At 41.8% G+C, this 22,772-nt stretch overlaps 1 protein-coding gene and 2 non-coding genes across 8 annotated transcripts; all 3 read right to left on the reverse strand.

The window, feature by feature from the left end:
- Positions 1–647: 647 nt before the first annotated feature.
- ATG16L1 (autophagy related 16 like 1) lies at positions 648–22,579 on the reverse strand. Of its 6 annotated transcripts, none has more exons than XM_075099426.1 (19): positions 22,222–22,571; positions 21,246–21,339; positions 19,113–19,218; positions 17,483–17,556; positions 17,028–17,279; positions 16,082–16,147; positions 13,148–13,234; positions 12,334–12,390; positions 12,096–12,143; positions 11,280–11,382; positions 8,578–8,683; positions 8,389–8,459; positions 7,209–7,280; positions 5,049–5,169; positions 4,117–4,222; positions 3,462–3,611; positions 3,009–3,056; positions 2,542–2,643; positions 648–2,145 (listed from the first exon to the last, which is right to left on the reverse strand). In XM_075099426.1, the coding sequence occupies exons 1-19, from the start codon at positions 22,334–22,336 to the stop codon at positions 2,052–2,054; spliced, it is 1,872 nt and encodes a 623-aa protein (XP_074955527.1). In that variant the 5' UTR covers positions 22,337–22,571; the 3' UTR covers positions 648–2,051. The 6 variants fall into 6 exon arrangements, with proteins under 6 accessions (XP_074955527.1, XP_074955526.1, XP_074955528.1 ...); XM_075099425.1 differs by having other exon boundaries at positions 13,148–13,237; XM_075099427.1 differs by lacking the exon at positions 12,096–12,143 and having other exon boundaries at positions 13,148–13,237; positions 22,222–22,579.
- LOC142060620 (small Cajal body-specific RNA 6) lies at positions 7,724–7,986 on the reverse strand. The gene has a single exon (XR_012661839.1).
- On the reverse strand, positions 10,806–11,076 carry LOC142060619 (small Cajal body-specific RNA 6). The gene has a single exon (XR_012661838.1).
- Positions 22,580–22,772: the final 193 nt, after the last annotated feature.

Below are 22,772 nucleotides of genomic sequence, written 5' to 3' on the forward strand. Positions count from 1 at the left end.
ATGCTTCAGAATGCCAATGTGAATCTTTTCAGTTTTGCTACTGTTGTCACTTCCAAGAACTGGACAGAAGGCTTCTTTTCTTATGAAAATAACAGTGTAGTCTGCAATGGCTCTTAGTTATGTATGAGATTTGTGTATTAAACAGATGAAGGTTTTGCTTCATTACTCTGAAGTAGGAACCAGAGCATTATTTTCAACAAGGCCTTTTGTGTTTTTAAAGCAGCATGGAACTCTTACTACTGGCTTAAAAACTTAATAAGGTAGCAGTCAAAGTACCACAGCAAGAGGAGCCTTCTATTTTCAGCAGTGTGAAATACAGATACTAATTTCCTCAATTCAGTAATTTATCCAAAACCTCAACCTTCCAAGGACAGAGGCACTTATTCAATGTGGTAAGGCTTCCTTCAGTCTCAACGCAGCATTCCTGAGACAGGGCAGGACCATGTTGTATCTGCATGATGTCCAGTGCCAAGCTAAGAGCATTATCCTCTTTCCCCCTCTACACCAAATCCCACAATGTGACTGAACACAAATCCACAATTCGTCAGGAAAACATAGCACAGAAAAACACATTTCAGGTTCCCCTCTTTGCGTATTCAGAACAAGATCTCACACACAGACACACAAATAAATGAATTGGAGCACTGTGGGGTTTTAAAAGCAGAACACAAGTTTATTTACAATCAAGTTCTTATGGGCAGCTGAATAAATAAAAACTTTGCCCCGTATACTCTAATTCCCCTCTGCAGAAAATGTCTGAACAAAAGGCTAGGTTTGAGAGATGCCTGTTACAGCAGCTTCCCCCTAATCCAGCCCCTCCAAAAAACACACTTCCTCAGGAAAACACTATCAGGAAAGAAGAAAATAAAGTGCAAATAAAAAGGCAACAAAACGCTGGTGGCTTGTCTTGAGGCCCAGATGATGTGGAAAGGTTTGGCTGGATAAAGTTATGCCAGGTAGCTCACACCCAGCCACATCATGGTTTTGGATGCTTAAATGGGGCAGAGCCAAGACACTGCTCCGTAGCACAGAGAGGGCTCCAGCGCAAAAAGGAATATTGCACATGTGCTCAAGAAGGGGGCAAGCGGCCTGGAATTGCCAGCACCAAATTTGGGATTTAACCCCACTGCTCCCCTGTGTTCTACTGACAGCCGCCAGGACAGGACAGATGAACAGAAAAAGGGACCGAAGACCTATGTTCTGGTACTGAAGTCACAGTATGACTACATTCCTTACCACAGCAGCACACCAGAAGTTGAACTTCTCTCTCCTCCCACCCAGGAACCAAACTGCCTGTAGAATAAAAAGATTAAAAATCTCCTATTTTGTGATACCCAAGTTGTTGAAGGGCATTTTAACAAAAGGATGCAGAAGTCCTGAAGAAGAGACCATTGCCTTAAGAACAGGTGAAACTGATAGAGTTCACATGAGAGTGCTGGAGAACCTGACACAGTATCAGAGCAGATCTGAATTGAGCTGATAACTCAAAGGCAGAGCTGCCACAGCCATGGGAGATTCTCTTTAAAGGCTGTTCCAACACTTCAGACTGCCTAGGACCTGTTCACGTTTCAGGACCTTCTCACCCCATGCCTGAGCTAGGCCACAAGAACAGAACAGTGGAGACAGGACACATGTTAAGCCGGCATACACAGTAACTTCTTTCCAACATTTCCAACTCGGAAGTGCTGTAGATACATTTGTGTGACAGGGTATTTGGCACAGCTGTCTGGTCAGGAATCCCACTAGTATCTTCAGCTCCGGTTGGTGCATACATACTGCATGTAAAGGCATGACTAAGTAGCGTTCTCCATCCAGAACAGCTAATCCCTTGCTGAGTCCAAGTGCCACAGTGCAGTTACGGCCATAAGAAGTCTCTGACTCAGGCTCCTTCTCCATCGCTTTAGAACTTTCCTCTGGAAAGTGAAGCCCATGCACTTGTTAATATCCCGACTCAGGATGAATCTGGGCTCAGGTCTCCATTCTGTTCAGCCACAGACTAGCACCACCGTACACAGAGGTGCTGGATGCTCTGCCTTTCACACTCCATCCAGTCAAAATTCAGACCACAGGACAGCCTTGTTTCCTTTGTCCACACTGACCACATGGGCACCTGCTGGTGACCACGCAACTGCATTGATAGAAGAACTGAAATGGAAGCTAGGTGTAAGTTTACAAAAAAGCTGAATTCCACAACAACACTTAACACTAGAATGAAATATTATAGTACTCTGACTATCAAAGAAGCAGCACTTTTCCAGCTCTTAAGAGACTCGGGCTTTTAATAAGCCTACAAGAGATACAGCTTCTTCAGAATATATTGAATGTACTTTATCAGAATCCTATCTCAGTTTGAATTAAGGTTTTGTTTGTTCAGCTTCTCAATCTAGAGAATACTGCCATGAATCCACAAAGAATCCACATATTACAAATCCTCACACACCAATGTAAGTTGCAAAGCTGTACAACTACAATTCTTTCATAGCTCAGCAAGATTCACAACACAGATCCCCACTTTAAATGATATGGCCAGCTTCCCCTCACCTGTGATGCTTTGCAAGCGTCCTCTCCAATTTCCCAGTGAGCACATTCCAGATGTACAGGGCCCCATCAGCTGAACCAGCAGCTACATAGTTCCCATCAGGGCTATCAGATCAGAGAGGTGCAGAAGGCAGAGAATGATTTTCAAGTCAGCAATTTATCAGCACACATCATCATTCCACCCATACCTTCCTAAGCAAGCTACTGGGCATTAAATAGTCTTTTATGAGTTACATGTTACCAGCTGCTAACACTAAGAGGTTAAAGCACTCTGAAATCAGAAAGTTTCCAAGACATTGGATCAACATCTACAGATATACTCTGTCTTGACCGAGAGGTAACCTTGGGCAAATCACAAACTCTGCCCTGGTTTTTCTAGCTGTAAATGGGGACAATACAGCCAAGCCTCAGGAATCACTCACTTATGCCGGGGAAAGATTTATTAGAGATCTTGCTTTATCTGGCCTTACCTGAATACAACTCTCGTCCAGTCAGAGCCACATTTGAATCCCTGGGCACTGAAAAGTTAGAAGATAATGTAAATTAATTTATAAGATTATAGAAATCCTTACTATGCTCTTTAGTGAGAACCTGGAAGTCTAGATGGTTCAGAATAAGTTCCAGTATCCCTTTACCACAAATTGCATTTCTTGTACATCCTCCTCTCAATCACATTTGAAGAACTTCTTTCCTTTAGGCCAAAGACTTCTAAGCCAAGCTATCTTCTTTAAACAGGTAAATGAAAAGATCCACCAGAGCAGATCTTTGCTGTTAGACTCTGGAGAACTTTGCTACCCATGTAGAAAAAAAAAAGTCAGGAGACTGCTCTCTCTGTGGAGATACTGAAAAACACTGCAACACTGGTGGCAATCAGGAATTCAAGGTTCTGAAATTCCTAACGTTCTCATGGACAGCACACTCACCTGAATGTCTGCTTGACAGCACTAACCCGTAGATCAATGATCTTTAATAGATCATCACGGGAACATGTCAAAAGCTCTGTTCTCTCTGAGTTCAGGTCCAGAGCTGTGATTCTTCCAAGCAGCTCCAGTTCTTTTACTATGCTTTCAGTCCTAAAGACAGAAAAGAGAGAAGGGGGGAGGGAGAAGAAAATAAAGAGTAAACCAGGATCCAGAAGCCAAACCACTGCATCAAAACTTTAAAACCTTGAATTGTGCCAATGTAGAAAAGAAAAAAAAGACTACAGGTTTATTGACAAATTTTGATTCTTTCCCAAGCTAGATTTCACTCTGAATAACATTGCCAGCCAATAGTTAGATACTACTTCTCTCAAAACCCCACCCTCTGATAAGCTGAATAACATCTAGAATGGCAAGCACTGACAATGCAAAATATTTACAAGAAAGCAGAGTGCCTTTTCAGAAAAGAAACTGCATCCCAAACCCAAAACACCAAATAGTATAACAGCAGTAACAAGTCTCTTCCAGTGACCTTCTGCAACCCTTGAAACAGTCTCATCAGCTTCCATGCTCAGTAAAAGAGCTCCCTAGTTCAGATTATACTTGGACAGCAATACCGTAGCCATTCCTACACTATAAGCTCTTACAATAGTTTTACCTGATGTCCCAGAAACGAATTTTCTTATCAAAATGTCCGCTCATTACACATTGCTCAGTACATACGATATCATTGCAGCTAGATCCTGCAAACACTGTTTTTATACCTAAAAAGGATAAACCAATGGTGACACACTGAAATTTATAGCGTAAAAACTGATGAAAACAGAGACAGAAAATAATCACTATACCACACACACATACATATAGGGCCACACAGAGTAGTGTCCAAGGAGGGCCACAGGGCAGACAAACTCTGTCTTAGAATAATCCTGACTTAAGTCTTCAACAACCTCTCTGCCCTTCTCAATCTCCTTTGCTGTGGCCAATATCCCTTTAAATGCTCCCATGACAGCTGCTTTACTTCCACTTCATATTTAGAAAGGTATAATTTGCTACTCTTAAACAACATGAAACTGTCTCCTTGACCTATGTTTGCAAGTCCAGGTATCAAGGTAACCTTGAATCTCGAATTCTCTCTCAGAGCAAGCAGGTTTAAGAGCCAGGAAAATAAGGTATTTCTCCCAAAGGAAAATCTGGATCCTAGCATTTCCTTCATTTTAGACGTTGAAATTTTTGGTACATTTCCAAGGGACATTTTCATCCACCTCAGTGTTAAGAACTCTGACCTGTCTCCAAGTTTTTAGTGGAAGACTAAAATACCCACCCCGACTGGTAAACAAAGAACACTCACAGAACACAGCTGCTGTTAATGTAATAGCATTAACAGTGCTTCCTGCTATACATGATGTCTTATTTCAGCTAACAGGCAGAAAGAATCCAGTTACTTGAATAACAGAAGATGGCATGGCTGATAGTTTTTGCTTTTTTAGACTAGCAAGAAGATTGAATAGTCTGGCTGACATCAGAATTCCATTTACATTCAGTAGAAGCACAGAACATGGATGAAAGACAGAAGTTAGGTTTCCTTACAAACTTTGCTGCGGAGGTCCCAGAGCTTGAGGGTCCGGTCATGACTTCCTGAAACAATGCGTGCATTGTCCAGCAAGAACTTCGCTGACAGAACTTTACCACTGTGACCTGTCAAGGTGTGCTGAGGATGAGAGATTTACATCGTAAAATTGCACAGTTCCACTTGCTCCCTTTCCTCACAGCTAACTAGCTCTACTTAACAACCCAAAGACAATCTTAAATCATAATTTGCATTGCTTGGAGAAAAAAAAAAATCTACTGTAGTTATACAGAGATTAACATTCAGTAGGAGCATTAAGTACCACAGAGTTCAGCCCGGAGCTGGGAAACACAGGTCACCTTTGGCTGCAGTTTCTCTAGCTACCCAGGGAACCCGCAAGCTCTCTTCCTCAACACTCCATACACCTGCGTTTTATGGACAGATGGCAACTGCAACAGAGCCTTGCAGGCGCTACGAGGAGAAGGAGTTAAAGCATGCTGAAAATTGAAATTGTGCCTTCTGGTTTTTATAACGAGCTTCCTGAGGATACAACAGCGTATCTAGTCTTAACTGTTGTTACATCTTCAAGCCTGAAAGCTGAGACAACCAGAGATTTCAGAAAAACCCCCTGCAGCAGTTTCTGTAACTGCAGGATGAGGCTCTGCGGGGCTGAGAAGAACATGAGCCACATCAACTTCAAATTTACATACTAAATCACAAAAAAGGTAATGAATTACTGAAGTAAGAATAGTGAAAAGCAAGAGAGACATCTTTGGTACATAGTCAGATTCCCCCCTCAATACTCAAAGGGCTATCGAATTACACAATGCAATCTGGGCTTGGGAAATACAAAAGAAAAACCCTTAAGAACGGAAAGGAATGGGAGCAAACTTTGGAAAAAAGCAAGCCTGATATACAATACAAACTCTGAAACAACAAATCATCCCATAAAGATCATTTAATCTTAAGAAAGGACACAAACTCCAAAAAGGAAGATCTAAACTTCCACTCTGCACCTCTTCTGCTCTTGCTGCACTGTCACTATGTACAGATATTTGCATTTAAGTACGGAGTTTGTGGCAAAATTTACCATGATTTCAGCTTCACTGCCTCTTGCTCATGTGCAAACCATGACAAATCTGTACCACACACACTCAAGACAAAGAATTCACTATTTTATCTCAGCAAACAGTGAATGCACTCACCCAAAGCCGGTGGTCACCAAGGACACAAAAAAAAATTACATTAATATACCCTGAAGCCAGGTGGATGTCTGCAGGGATAACTAACTTTTTGTAATGAGTAATCTATAGTCTGCTAAACTTTTATTCACTATAATTCACATCCAATAGTAGGTTTTGCAGCCAAACAGAAGCCGCAAAAGAACTGATGATATTCTTCACTTTCCTAACTGAGACCTGACATCTCCACACTAGGAACCACCCAGTGAACTACAACACAAGTGTAGGTTGTAACTGACATGAAATTGTCAGAAGATTCAGTGCATCAAAGTAGCATCATCCTAAAATAAAAAGTTGAGGAAAAGTGTACATGGGAGTGACAATTTAAAAACCTCTTAGACAGATGAAAAGAAGCTTTTATTTTGGTCAAAAGTGAATCCTTCTTCAAACTACAGCAGTGTTGGAGAAGAACATGAGTACAAAGGAGTCGGGAGGAATCTTTCAAAAGACGTTGAGAATAAAGTCAAGCACTTCCAGGTTTACTGCCTTTAACAGCTAGGCAAAGGGCTCCTTTTCAAGAATGCTGCTCCTCACTTAAAAAAAATTCCTTCTTGTCTTCTGCAAACCCTTCTTCAGCAGTCCTCTGCTTGGACTGAGGCTAAAACATTGAAGTGGCTCTCCATAAACCATAAGAAGCATTTAAATTTCCACAGAAGGGGATGTAAAAGTGTATTGGGTTTACGTGCTAAGGTTTTGCTAGCAGGGGGACTGTATTGTGAAAACATGCAGTAACTGGAGCTCCCTACAAGGCTGTGCAGAGACCAAAATTTTATTTTAGGTCTTGCTGTGAAGACCCTTAAAAGAAATAAAGATCCTTTTAACAGAAAGAATCATTGAAAGCATCTCTAAATGCTTTCCAAAATTGCCACGCCCCCATCAGACAAAACTGGAAATACAAGACAAACAGCCTGAGTGCTGCTTTGCCTTCAAGAAACTCACCCGTAATCGATTATCATCAACTGTCCAGATTCTGCTGGCAAAGTCATTTGAAGCTGCTAAGAGGTAAGAACCCTGTGAACACAAGATTAATTTAAAACTACTTCTGCAAGTCAATATGCAAATTAAACTCAAAAGCGTTTCCAATAAATAGTTAAAACCATGTTAGTGCTATATTGCCAAGGAAAAAAGTCATCCATAACGGAGAATGGACACCACAAGATTCATGCTTGTACTCCTGTCCATCCCAAAAGACTTTCCTGAATCCTTCAAGCCCATTAGCATCTCACCTCAGGCAGTTCTCACCTCAAGTGTGTTCAACCAGTTTGCAACAATCAGAACTAGTTTCTCCTGCAGATTACCAGTGCCAGCAAATCTCTAATGAGCTGGTCAGTGTTCAAAGGATGGATCTTTTTGGGTGAGTATCAATACAGTTTAGCACATACAATCATCAAATGGAAGAAGTGATGTCAGCTTTAGTCTACTGTCTATGCAGTAAAGCATTGTGTTATGCGAGAGGTCTCAGCAGAAAAGTCAGATCACATACCCAGTTGTAACAATCCAAGACCCCAAACTCCTTCAAGAAAGACTGTTGGATGCTGATCCCAGTCATGTCTCTGATACTTCAGGTTAACATGAACCAAACACATCACAAACTGTCAGCCCACACTCTGCCAGCCACACCATTACTGTGCTGTGACTGGTGAGAAACTGCTGGGAGAAAAGGTCATGGAAGTGCAAACCTTAGTATAATCAGACCTTTTACTATTCATCACAGACCTCGGCAGACCACTTATGGAAATAAACTTTACAGAAATAAAGCCTCAGTGTATTTGCTTCCTTTGTGCTGTGATGCCAACTTTAGTGGGAAGCTGAAGACTAACTTCTTACGTTAGGCAAAGCCTAGTGTATTTAATTTTATCATAATAGCCTATAACAGCGAATATGTGAGCTGCACATCATCTCCTGAACTGTGAGGCAAAGATGAGAATCACAGATTGCAGCATATCAAATAAAGATCTTTTGCACAATTTTTAATTACTTGGAGTTACTCTCGTAAATATTTTAAATAATTTCTTAGGTAACTTTTCAAAGTGTTAGAATGGAAATTGATAGCAGAGCACGACATAATTCAGTTAATTTATTCCCAATCACAAACAGTGGATATTGCACAGATACTCACAGCACTATCAAATTCTATGCTTGTAATCCCAGCATTACTACCAGAGAGGGAACCTTTGGGCTCACACCTGTCTGTACAGAGAAAGACAAGTAAAACTTAGGCAATGCATTAGAGCAGAAGTTGACACAAAGTGAACCATAATGAGAGTTTGTTTAGCATCCCACCATACTCCAAAGCAAAAAAGTTTACCTCCCAAGACTTCCCAAAGCTTAACCCTCCGGTCCATGCCTCCTGTTGCTAGTAACCGGGAGCCAGGACTGAACTGCACCGCATTCACCTCCCCATCATGTGCATCCTGAGGAGTGGGAGGAACAGAACAGCCACCCAAAATGGAATTAGCATAGACCCAACAAATCACAGATGAGAAAGCTACAGAACTTAAATGTTATACAGAACCACAGCTATAGATCTTTCAGCAGTATATAGTAAACAAAGCCACAGACTGAAACTCTGCTATGGTTGATGGTGTACAAACAGAGCAAAAAGGCTGATCCTTATCTAAATGAAAAAACAAAAGCACATGAAGAAAAACACTAGCAAGGACTCAGCAGTGATAATAAACTGCCAGAAGCCTTACAATGCTTCATAAGTGCAGGCTTTATAAGGTAAGGCTTTTAAATTAGACCAGAAAAAAATTAAGGAAAGGACAGGACAGAAAACAGTAAGAGGTGATATGCTGTAGAAGGAAACTAACTTTTCATTTCTCCATCTAGAGCCAGCAACGGAACATGATCCAATCAGTTCATGCAAACACAGAACACTTAAGTGAGGCTTGAGTTAGGGAAGTCTGCTAGAGAACAGCAGAACAGATTAACTGCTTTCATTTAGAGTATTGGTGATAATGCTACTTTATATTGGTGATTAAGTAGAACCAACAGAGTTGTGACAGCACCTTCTCTCGCAGAGAACTTGGGCTTAAGCTGTGGTTCCTACCTACAGGTGCAGTGATGACCCTGCATCCTCACAGCCTAATGTTTTGAAGCTTGAGTTGACCACTTAATAGTGATTCTTAACCTTTTAAAACCTGAGAATTTTAAGATTCCTTCCTTTTTCCTCCCCATGTTAACTTCACAGCTTTATACTACTTACCCACACAGTATTAGTACCACATACTTAATTAATTTGCTGCATTCCTTTTTAAGTATTTTCAGTAACTGCTCTTTCAAAATAATTTTTCTGGAAACCTGTACTTTCTGGAACTTGTTGCTTGGACTTGGTCTGCCAGCTCTTATTTAGGGGTCATCACACTTAGATCTGATCTTTCTACAAGTGCACAAGAGCCATTCAGAACAAAACTGGTCAAAGGTCTTGCCTAGAAACCATGCCCAAGAATGATGGCTGAAGTGACTACCTTCACCTTCCTAAGCCTGTTCTACTCATCTCTCCAGAAGTGAGCCTGGTCTGCTCTCTGCATCTGCCAAATCTCTGGCACAGAGTCCTTGCATTCGTTCCTGAAATGCTCTGCTGGATCCAGACATGTCCTCACACTCCACCTGGGGTCCAAACACAGGAGCTAAACCATAAGATAATATCTTATTATATATCAGATACATCTGATTATCTGATTGATATATACATATACACATAAAAATAACATCTGGATCATCTCCAGAAGGAACACAAGGATTCCCATGAAATGGGTAGGGACTTTTTCCTTCTAATATTGCTAACCACACATCACCTCCATACTGCTACAGCCTGACAGGCTTACTACTGCAGCTGTTCCTACTCCTGCAAGAGGGGTGAGTGGAATGGGGCAGCATTGTCCACATTGCCAAGACTAGGGGTCAGCATAGTCTACGGTGGTTTGCCCCTCCATGTTGGGAAGACAGGCTGCACTGCTCTTGGAAGTACAGGTGACATTACAGGAGATCAAGAGAAAGGTGAAAACAAGATAACCTCTCACATGGTTGTTGAAAACCTTACTTATATAGCTTTGCAATACCTTTTACGATGAAATTAACCAGGATTATACCTGTTGATCAACTGCGCTTGCTGTACGTAGCCAGAGGAGGAGAGAGGTTGCAATACATATTGCAGCCATGAACACCACCTCTGATGATCCCTATTCAAGCCAGCTCCAGGCTGTCACTTAAGTTACGACCCTATCCTCACTTCAGGTAACATTGCTACTCGCTCCACCCCATGACTTCCACTAAAGACAGTAACTGGGCAGGCTAGGAATACACAAGCCTCCATGCTCTATCCACTCTGTTACTCTGGATAAAAAAATAAGTCATTTCATATTCAGCAAATATCCACATCCAGCACTGGAGTGCCTAAGAAAGCTCATGAGGAACATTCAAACAAGTAGCTGCATTACAAGACAATTTACCACAATATCTTTCATTCAGAAGTCAATGCCCTTCACAGAAATTTAAGCATGGCCTCTTGAGGCCAAAACAATACATAAAGGAGGTCTCAGCTTGAAAACTTCAGATCACACACAACAAATAAAGACACCCCACTACCATGAGCTCCTCTTAACTAGTTCTGTTGGATGACATTCAGTGCCACAACTCCCTTCTCTGTGGAGAACTGGAACTGAATTAATCCCAAACTGTCAGCAATCTCTTCCTCAATCATAGCTCTACTATGGCATGATAGAACAGGGACTGCTGGGAGCCAAGAGGGTAATGGAGTGTAATTCCCCTGTGCACTCAGACCTTTTACTAGTCATCATTGACCTCGGTAAGACAGACATCAATCACGTTGACTCTGAGAAGCATTTGGGCTAAGAATTTAATCAGATGAACTATGCTACCAAACCATGAATTCTTTCTTGTTTGGCAATGTTAATAAAAAGAGTTTCAGATCAGTTCCCACACAGATAGGATTCGCTTCCTCCAAAGACAGTAAAAGGACTGATGAAACAGAACTCCTATACTTACAAAGACACATATGGCAGTAGTGGGCACTCTTACTTCTTTACTGGCACCTGGATGTGGCTCTACATTATCCTGGGGAGCAGGGAATGAAGACAAAGAACGTCTCCTGAGATGAAACAAAGTAAAAATATTTTAAAACGAGAAGTGAATGCTGTTTCTCTTGAGTTAATCCAGATCTATACCTGTCACTCAACTACACTGTACAGTGATGAAAAAAATGGGGGAAGGAGTTTTTAAACTCTCTTTTATCCCATCTTTCAAAAACTACATTTGCAACATAACACTACATCCACTTGTGGCTTTACATATTTCATAGTATACCAGATAAGTTACCTGAACTGATTACTGACCTCATTTTGGAGCAGTCTTTTTTTTTTATTTAATAGGAAAGAGAAACTGCAGATGAATTCAGCTGGAGAGACTGCAGCTCTGTCATTATGTCTAGGGAGACCTAACACCATCGCTGCACTATACCCCAGGCAGTGAAATGCTCCATTCAAAAGCTTGGGCTGCACCATTTAAGCAAAGACTGTCCACCTAATGCAGAGCTTGAGTTAGAAGGACTGGCTCCACTCTGGATACTAAGCACAGAACCCAATGACTTATTTTAAATAACCCTATTAAAGGAGTGGAGTGGAAAGTAAGAGCAAACCCCATGTATTCTCTACACAAAGAGGGGCTCATTGCCTCTCTAACTGTAGACAGTTCCTGGCTGGTGTTATCAACATTTGATATCTAATCAGGATAATGCAGCTGGGTTCCGTGTTACTCCAATGGAATACATTCACATGCTGGACTAAGAGCGGATAATGTTTTCACCTGTCAGCATCAGAAGATTGATGTCCCAAAAGGGGAGACTCAGACAGACTGGAGGGAAAGGTCAGAGGTCAGCACACGGCAAGATGGAAGAAACAGGAAGTTGAGGAGAACAAAAAAGAAAAAAAAAGGCAGAAGCTAGAAGAAAGGCTGAAATTATTTGTATTCCCTGCATCACCAAGATTTTGGTGTACATCGAAACCAATATACAAAACAAAGAGGTGAAAGTGTTCTAACCTACCCAAAGATATTAGTGATAGAGTCCAGAAGGCCTCCAGTTGGCTGGGAGAGTCGCTTACTGAAGGAGGGGAGGACAGGTTTAAACCTTGTGAATAGTTTCTCCACATAAAGATCAACACAAACATTTCATAGCAACAAGTCTCTGGAAAGACTCCCTCCCCTGCAGACCCAGTCCGAAGACAGAAAACACCAAAGGCAGGCATCAGTTCAAAAGTCACCAGTAACTACAACTCAGAACATAATTTGTGAGTGAAGTTTCTTCAGTGTCCCTCAACCTCCACCCCGTGAATTACTGGTTTTAAATATAACAGTTTGCCAAGTCTGAAGTTTCAACGAAATTAATCCACGTTCTCATGTAACTACCTCTTACTTTCCACTCACTGCTATTTTAGAGGAAGAAAAAGATGCATTTAACTTAGGTGAAGATATTTTCAGCATTTCAGCTCAATCAAAAAACACAGCTATTTGTAAAGTCACATTGATATCTTGTATAGTAACAGAGGTATAATAAAAACAGGCACTGCAATACCCATTTTATTGCTTATTTTGCTTTTAAACTTTTGCTTTTAAGATTAGACACAGGTTTTTCCAGACACTAGTTTAAGTGACTTAGAACAGCAAAAGAAAAAACAGAGCACATCTAGAGTACGGTAACGGACACAGCACGTGAGTTTCATGCTGCTCTGGTGGAAGTACTGAACTGTTCCAGCTAAAGGCAAGCCAAAACTGTAAGTAACATTCCCAACATCGTTCTAACTCTAATATACCTTTTTCTTCCTCAATGACACAAAACAAAAATCCCTCGATCTACAAACCTGGATGTTCGGCTGACAGCTCGCACTGGAGATGTCTCCTCAGCTGTGTCCGAGGTTTCATCTGCAAGCACTTCAATATCATCATCCCTGCTGAAGTGACAGAAAACACGTCATTTTTAATCAGCCAGAGCTTCCTATGGAAACCACCCACTGATGCGTATGAATTGAATGGACCACTGTTCCAGGGTCTGTTGGTGTCTGTGCCCAACTTGCACCTAGGTTTACTTAGCTAGAGTAACATGTAGGCAGACCCAGACAACACAAACATGGACCTAGCTGTCACTGCCAAAGATACTACATTAAACATACAACATCCGAAAACAAGCATATGCAGCACCTAAGTTTCATTTTTTTCTTTCCAGCTGCCAATTACACTCTTCACTGACAAGAGGGTTGGATTCCACCCCCCATGTTTATGTTGACAGGCATCCTTTCCAGATTCTCTTTAATACAGGCATTATTTTTCAGCTTGCAGCACTACAAACAGCATTATAAGGACTTATAACATCTGAGCAAGACACTCCTACAGAGTCAACTATATTTGCTGGAACAGTTACAGAACAGCAAAAACATGAGTCATTGCCAGCCCAAATGTAGGTGATATCCTATTTTCACAGAACTTTTTTTTGCTGCTCCAAAACAAGGAATTGTTTTAAAAAAAGCACAAGAGTTCGATTTTTCCTCTTCATCCACACCAAAGACGTCTGGATACTTTCATACTTTTGTACTTCAGGTGCTGCTCCATTAAGCATGAGGGATGTTTTGCTAAACTTCATTAAAGTGTTGGTGTACAGCTGAACAGAAGTGAGAGGTTCTAATACATATACCATAAATTAATCCAGCTAATGCTAAAAGCTTCCCCCTCCCCCTTAGTCATCATAGGCTCTGACAGTCTAGTATTTTTTCCTTCAATGATGCTTATTTCTCCACTGCTGATTTTGCAGCACAAACTATTTTTAAACACACTATCAACCTGATGCCTCTTGACTGAACAGGAAGTTTAAATTCAGCATTTAAATAGAAATAAACTAATTCCTGCCACCAGATAACACTCAGCTGCAAAAAAATTGAAGAGGATGGGACAATTTTTAATCTCTCATTTCAGAATATAGCTGCACTTTAAATTCTAAGATTTTGGAGGACAGTATATATGAATAGGCTATGGAAAATATATACTCTGAAAGTACAGGCTGATATTTCGATAAAACACTATGAAAGTTCTGCTGATATTTCTTTTTTGAAATATAAAGTTTGAGCTATTAAAATTGTATGTAGCAAGAAAACTTTCCATGTTAACATATTTTGGAAGTGAATATAAACACCAGGACACACTCCTCAAAATGCTGCCATTTCCCCCTCCAGTAAGCAGCACATTTATACAATACAAAGCCTCTAAAATTACAAAATCAAGCCTCTAAAATTACAAAATCAAAACCATCTGTGAAGCAGAGTTTGAGTAATTTACAGAAGCAATTATTTTCTAGATTTTTTAAAAAATAGTCGTCTTTTTGACTTCTTAGTGTCTCATACCAAATTATTTATGAAACACTGAGACCATCATCCCCACCACAACAGGAAGTAAAATATTCCAGCTGTTGCGCTACAGCTCCCTCTGAGCTCAGCTCTGAGGTAGGAAGGTCTTGTTTTGGGTAATGGAGAGAAAGAAGCTTAACAGGAAGAGTGGCCACTAACATTACATGTGTGCCTCCCCTCTCAGTACAACATTATTTATTGAAGAGTTTAATATTCTAGGACATTCTGTGTGCATTTACATCAAATAATGTGGACAAAGGGGATATCACTATTCTTACGAGCTGGGAAGACTGTCCTCTGGCTTGGAACTGTCCACTGGCCTGTGACACAGAGGTCAGCAGAAATCTTGTCATGGAGAGTCACACCTCAATAAGCTAAGGGAATGGAAGCATTTAAACATGTCTTTAAAAAAAAAAAGCAAAGCAAATAGTGCTATCTAGTGGTACTGTTAACTGCAGTTTCAATTTTCCTTCCAAATGCTACAAGCTCTCTCACATTCCCCTTAGACATGCTCTTCCTACATACCCCAGACTTTTGTACGGGCCCTCTTCCAGAGCAGACACATTGCTCCTATCATATGAAAGGACACACAGCACAGAGACCCAACATGATTACACGAAGCTAATACAAAGACCACAGATATCAAGGAAAAGCCTGCACAATGCTCTGGCACTGTCCTCTGAGAACTGTCTCAGCTGTTTTGAGGAACAGCAGGTGCAGGTGCAGTTTTTCTGGATTTGGCCAACACAAATGCCAATAGCCTTAGCGATCTGGTGCAAGGCACCTATATCATCAATTGCCCACTTCAGTCGGCTGATTAAATATCACCCAGGAGTAGTCATAGCAGCAAATATCCATGTGCTGCTGCTGAAAAGAACAAGAGACTAGAGATATTTATCTCTGGCTTGCCAGGAAAAGTAACTCCACATCTATTTTTTTCCTACAGAATAAATCTCTCCTAGTATGGAAGGGATCAATATACTTTCACCCACCTTAACTCACTCAGTACCTGCCCCGACAGGAAATTCTTGATCCTATTTGTAGTCTAACACTTAAAAACATAGGCATCTCAAGAGTATATTGCTCCATGATTAGTGAACTATTTTAAAGACCAAAGGCACCACATAACAAATGTTTTTATGCTGAGGTAGGAACATGTATTCACCGTATGAACCGTTCTTAGGACTTTCAGTTGAAGCATCTATTTTTAGTTGTAACAGAGCTCGTTCTTCTGGAAGTTCAAGTAGGGAGAGTTACTGTACATTTTTGACTTTACACCAAAGTTTAAACACTCCTCTACATCACCAAATTTAGAAATAACAAAGATACCATTTATCATGCATCTGCATAAAACTGAAGCATGAAGTGATGAAGGAGACTCTGTAAATCAAGACTGCTTACGGCTCAACAGGCAGGGGTTCTTTGGCAGCTTCTGCTAGCTCCTTCTGCAACCTGGCTTGTCGTCTCCTAAGAAAAGGATGACAAGGTTATTTAAAAAAACAAACCTTCCTTAATGCCATTTCAAAGGTTACCCTGCAGTTTCGATGGGCTTCATAATTTTTTTTTTAAATAACAATAACCAGACGCTGCCCTAATTTTATCCTGCTTTTCAAGATAGTCAGTGCAGGAGAGGCAGTTTTCTTACTGTGAATAGTGAAGGACAAATCAATTGAGTAAGGCAATAAGGCGGAGCATACCTATGGCCCTTTATGACCCGTATGAATGAGGATTTGCTCAGAGTGCAAGAACTTGCAAAAAAAATTATTATGTTTGTAAAGATAATACAAAACTGCCAAGTACTACAAGACTGGTCTTATAGCTCCTAGTCTCCAAGTATTGTTAGTTGGCAAGTAAGCTGAAGCAATTCAGAAGGATTAAAAAAAACATTATTTTGCAAGAAAAAAATAGTACAAACTTATTTTAACAAGTTATACATGGTTCAGTCTCACGGCAGGTTCTCCTTTTAGCAGAATGCAAAATACACTTAAATTGGTTAAGTCAAAAAATGGATAAAACTAGGAGTAGTATCAAGATGCAGTAAGAACAAGAGAAGTCCAAATCTAAAACCAGCAAAAAAACCCCAGTTTCTATCTGATTTATGATCTTCAGCCCATAGGTAAATGTTGCTCAAGAAACAAAAGAACATGTTTTATTAATCTAAAAGACAGCAGTGTTTTCACAAAGCATCCGTCTGTGTTGGCCAAAAGAAGGAACACGAAGTTCTGGCTCTCATTGTATTGTGCAAGAATAGAGAGATCATGACTAAATCTGGTTTTATCCAATGCGCTCATAAGTATTCAAATATATATTGGGAAGTGTTTTATTAAATAGAAGTCATCAATCTTACCTTGAATCCTTTTCATTTTCTGCATTCAAACGATTGGCTTCTTGTGCTTTCTCTGCCATCCAACGCGAGACCAGCTCCTGGTTGTCTTCAGTGGTTTTCCTCAGTTTCTCTTCCAAGGCATTGAAGGTGATCTGGAGAGCATCATATTCATCTTTCAGTGTCTGATTAGCTCGCTCGAGATCTTGCAGTTTGCTACGCAGTTCCTGGCACTCTGTTTCCAGTTCAGAGATCTTTTGCAAATACTCTGCAATCCTGGAATGGCGACAAAATAAACAAAACAATGAGGATCTCCTTGGGACCTATATTATCCACCACTGTGCTATTTGTACGATGCCTAACAAAGGAATTTTTAGCCCATGGCTAGGGCCCCTAGAGAATGTTTTATCACTAATAAATAACTCAACCAGAAGTCTGGGTCACGTACCAACCACACAGACAAAACAGTTCCTACTCACTTCGCTTCATTCATCTGCATCTCTTTGTCCTTCTGCTGCATTTGGTTATTCAGATCAATTACAGACTGGGCCAACTAGATAAAGGAGAAAATTACGTTACAAAATGCAGGGATGCCAGCTGGATAACACACACTGAGCAGCAACCAGTGAGAGTATAGACCAATCTAACATCACACGCAGGAAGCATATATTTCGGGTCTTCTTCCACAGCTTTCAGTACAGATCTGCTTACTGCCCCTATCACACAGATCATGAAATCAGGGAAACTACTTTCAAATATGTGTTGTCAAAAAGTTATTGTCCTTTGATATCTCACCCTCTTCCATCAAAAATTTTTTTTAATAAAGTCACATCAAACAGAATGCATATCAGGAAGAAATGTTATTTTTTTAAAGTCGTGGGAAAATCAAATATAGAAACTAAAAACTGCCAAGTAAGTAAACCAACACATGACTACTAACAATCAAGCAACAAATCTTCCTGTTACAGCCAGGAGAGCCATTCCAGGAGACATGTAACTCACATACTGTAAACACGTTTCACGAAGAGTTTTCCCACAAAGAAAGCTGCTGGTGGAGTCTCTGCCGTGCACAAGAAATAGAGACGTAGAGACCAAAGCTAATGAGCTGCTGCTGCCAGCCCACAGCTACCCAGTCAGTGAAGAACAGCAAGCCCCACAGCATGCAGAGCCTTGGCTGCCCAACAAGAGGGAATACCGAGTTTTGAGAAGAGTGCCTGCCTGGGTAGATGGCTCAGGACACCAGGTTGGCGGGAAAGAAGGAATTTTCACTGCCTTGAGTAGTCAGTGCACAACTCCTGAAGAACACTGTCTCCTCTTTGAAAAGCTCAGAATTGCTGACACTGGACCTCTCCACAACTCCAGTGAGGTATGATCAAAGGGGCATGATAACATTTTCCAGGTCACTCCTACCTTCTCCCTATGAAAGTCTGCCGCACCATTCAGGTACTAGCTCCTGGGCTCATTCAATCCACTGCTGTGGTTTTTAAAAACCCAATTCTGCCGATGAAGCCTCCAAATCTTCCCATAAAATAAATACATAAAAAGATAGCAGCTTTTCCTCTCTTCCGGGCCCAAGACTCAGAGCTTACAGGACTCCTGGGCTCCATACTGCATCTACATGGCAGAATAAGTACTCCCTTTTCAGTCTAACACCATGGCATTTCCAACCTTTGCTTGTGCTTGTTTATTTTGTCCACTCTTTTATAGCAGTGGTCCTGCAAAGTGAAAGAGGCAAACAAAACCACACAGAGCCACCTGTTCTCTCACTCAAAGTCTTTTCAGTGTAGAAGCAGTGGTCATGCACAGCTCTGTAAACTGGATCAGTTCCTTCCTCCTCTAATAACTACAGTTAAAAACCTATTCATGAATCACAAAATTAAGCACTTCTTTAAAAATCATGCTATTCTGACAGTGTAAGCGCTTATCTCGGGGCTGTCAGTTTTAAAGACCAACCATCTCTGGTTTATTTTAATCATCAACATGCGGAGCTAAAAAGGCTATACATGAAATGAGGAAAAAATGATGATGATGAATAAGCTTGGTAAAATTAAGGTCATATTCACAAAGGGCTATGTATGGACCATACAGAACACAAGGGGACTTTCTAACCTCGCCACGTTTCTTATGCAGCTCTGTCAGCTCCTCTTGATGCTTTATCTTCAGCTGTGCCAGTTCCTGCAATTGAGCATCGTTCCATGTGCTATCATGTCCTGGACTGAAGTTGGAGAGAGAGGAAGAAGAGATGTCACAAACTAGAAGCCAATTGCTCCTGGTGGACCTTGAAGAGGCTAAACATCTGGAGACAGCATAATACAGGGCACAGAACCAAAAGCCAGGGAACCAAGGGTATATTCCCAGGCCCTTAGGCTTACAGTCCCAGGTGTTACATGTCATTTCTCCACTGTCCAAACTATACTGTAGCCTTATTGTCTAAAGGTTTTGGGTGTTTTTTAATTGTGTTTTACAACACAGTGATACCGTGACATAATCTGGAATTTCTACGCACCAGAACAACACACAGATCACCCCCTGCAAAATACTATGATTGTAACCTTTATCACTCGTCTTTGAAAGCACAGGGACAGGAACAGGTCAGTTCTTTAAATGCATATCCACACATATATATGTCACACACAGACTGTGAGCAAGTTAGCAGTTATATTATCAGTTAGAGCTTTTAAAAATAATAATTTTAAGTTTGTCACTATTATACCAGAGAAAGAGATCAAGCACCTGTTTTCTGCAGTCATTCTGTGTTATAATGGTCCAATGGGAAACAGATAATGCATTCAGAATCTGAAAGTCTGAAAGTGATGTCAGTAACCTAATACTCTTCTCAAAAAAACCAAACAGCTAACAACGAAACATGGCCTCACTGAACTAACGCTGTACTGGAAGACGCTGCATTTCCAAAAAACTGCGTCCAAAGAGATAGGAAGCCAAGTCCTGTGGTAATATCCAACACATCCTACAACTCTGGCCATGCATACCACTATAGCCAGAACTAGATACCCCTCCTTGGCCTTAAGGTAAGTAAAACCATTCTTCCTCAGCTATCTAGGATTAGGGAATTCACTCTGTTTCAAAAGACTGTCACATACTGAGGACAGGATCAGAGTTGAGCTTAGCATTTACTTTGAAGATGCTGTTCCTGTGCATTTCTTTTCATCCTTGTCTACTCCGGCCTCACCTCGTAGAGTAGCTGTTCAACCAGAATTATATTCCTATGAACAAAGATGGTTCAAGACAACTGCAGTCATCAGAAAGCTTTTGAGAACTTTCACACAGGCATTAACTCCGGCCTGCTGGCTAAACGCTGGCATTTTGCCTGCAATTCCTGTAAAAACAGGAGTTCTTCCTTCCTTACTAGTAATAGGACACAATAGCCTTAACTATATTTATTTGGATTGTATCCCAATTAGACATGCATATACAGTTTTGCATTATATAGCAAAAAGAGGTTCATCAAAGGAAGCAACTTCTACAGAAGTAGGAAATTCTGAGCTGCTTTTCCTGCTCTTCCTTCAGTTACACCAAGAGAAGAACCCAACAGCCTTTACCTGCTGGGATTTACACACTGCCCCGACAAGGGACACACTAATAGTATATTGGTTTGCTGTGGATTCAAATGCCAACAGAATAAGCGGCATGACCTCTGCCTGCTGCACCAGAGTGCTATTCCCAGGTTAGAGAGAAATTTTCCTGAAAAAAATCTTGCTAAAAGCAGGCAGAAGACATGCTCTCTTTAGCATACAGTGCTTATTTAGGACTGACACTTCACAATCATTATTTTCGTCATTCTCCCTTTCTACATCATAACACAGGTTGAAAGAAACTAAGATGTCAGTTTCTCCCTGTAACACTTACAAGATCAGACAATTTCAAGAGTCAGATCATAATCCTTAGGAACTAACACCAGGCAAATATTAGGAGCATTACAAGGCGGAGATATCAGAGGCAGAGGCTCATTCCAGTCCACCTCCATACTTTGAGTTTCTGATAAATCAATTCCTGTCCAAACCTTGGTCAGATCTTTCTGCACTGTATACTGTAAATATATTGTAACTTCATCAGATGTTTAGAGTTAATTATAATTTATTTTTAGTTCAACAGATTTCCCAGTTTGTTTTATTGCAAGTTACTGCAGTAACCTAGAAGTTGTTTATGTAATGCATCAAACAATGGCTTCGGTTACAGTGTGCATAACAAACAACTGACTGACCAAAAAGGAATTGTAAATACCTGATTTCATGCCTGCTCTGCATGTCATATTTTTCTGCTTGAAGCTTATCAGCCAGCACTGCATGAAGGTCTGACTTCTCTAGTAGCTTGTTATCTGAAAGAACAAAAAGTGCAATTAAGAAGAAAACAAAAAGCAAAATTAGATTCCCACCCTCTTGCTCTACCAGCTAAGATCTAGTACCTTTAATTATTCTGAAACAGCCAAACATTATGTAAGCCTCCACCACATTAGTGTGCACTCCTCTTTGGTGTCAGCAGGCTAAGGCAGAATTCAGCTACAACTCTAAGAATTCCTCATTAATCCAGATGCTGTGTGGGACTGATCTTATGAAAGCTTAACACACAGGCTGCTCAAGTGTATTATTATCTGCTAAAACAGATGATGTTCAAAGTTCAAGCTTTTTATAGCCCCTCAACTGATAGCAATAAGGCAAACAGACCTGCCAGAGAACGGGTTGCATCCAACACAGCTCACAGCCCTGCCGAGTTTTGTTTGCTCTTCCCCTACAGCATACAGCACACCAGTGCATAAGCCAGCAGCGTTAGGTGACTCCCCACTTCCATTTACCCCTGGCACAGCTAGGGCAGGAGATGGATGGCCAAGTAAGCACTGGACAGAAAGCACTGGCCCCTGAACAGCTCCGAATTTTACAAAAGGTCATGAGCATCGTCAATAGCACTATTGTTCTCAATTCCACAAACGTCTGAGCGGGAATTGTGCAGACAATTTAGACATTCAATCACTGTCCACAGCACAAACTCGGTTTAGCCCGTGAGAGAACTGAGAAAAGCAACTATTCATTTTCCTCAGTAACGTAGAAACCCCAACTTATCTCAGCTCCAACATCTCCCAGTCTTCTGAGAACGACTCACTCCAGGCGTCGGGAGCCCTTTACTACCCTGTTTTTCCCACCGTCCCAAGAGGAGGAGAAGGGAAGAAGAGCGTCTCTCGGCCTCTCCCCGCCGCCCCACTTACACTGCCCGATGATCTCCTCGAAGGCCTGCCGCTGCAGCCGGTCCCGCCGCCGCAGCTCCGCCGCGATGTGCCGCTTCCAAGGGGGGAAACCGGCGGCGCGCAACCCCGACGCCATCTCCACGGCGCGGCGGGAAGGGGCAGCGGGGCGAGCGCTGTCCGGGCCGCGGCCGGCTAAGGGCGGCCGAGGTGAGGGGAAGAGAGGAGAGGGAGCGCCGGGAGGCCGATGCCCGGCCGGCGGCGGGATAAGGAGCGCCCTCTCAGAGACGGGTGTCGGCCAGCGCGGCCCGCAGCCGCCGCCCCACGCCCGCCATGGCGCTGCGGTCGCGCTCTGTCAGAGGCCCTCACCCTTCAGCGGCGCACCGCAATGGCGACAGCGGCTGCCCTGGCGCTGCCCGGCGCCGCCCTCTCCCGGCGCCGCTATCCCCGCCACCCTTGCCCTCGCACCGGGAAGCACTGCGGTGAGGTTGCACTGCTAGCGTGAGGTCGGCCACCACCGGGCGGGCGGGCGGGCGAGCAGGCAGGCAGGCGGTCGCCTGAAGAGAGGGGACCTC

This window comes from Phalacrocorax aristotelis, chromosome 7 (assembly GCF_949628215.1).
Source record: "Phalacrocorax aristotelis chromosome 7, bGulAri2.1, whole genome shotgun sequence".
NCBI lineage: Eukaryota > Metazoa > Chordata > Aves > Suliformes > Phalacrocoracidae > Phalacrocorax > Phalacrocorax aristotelis.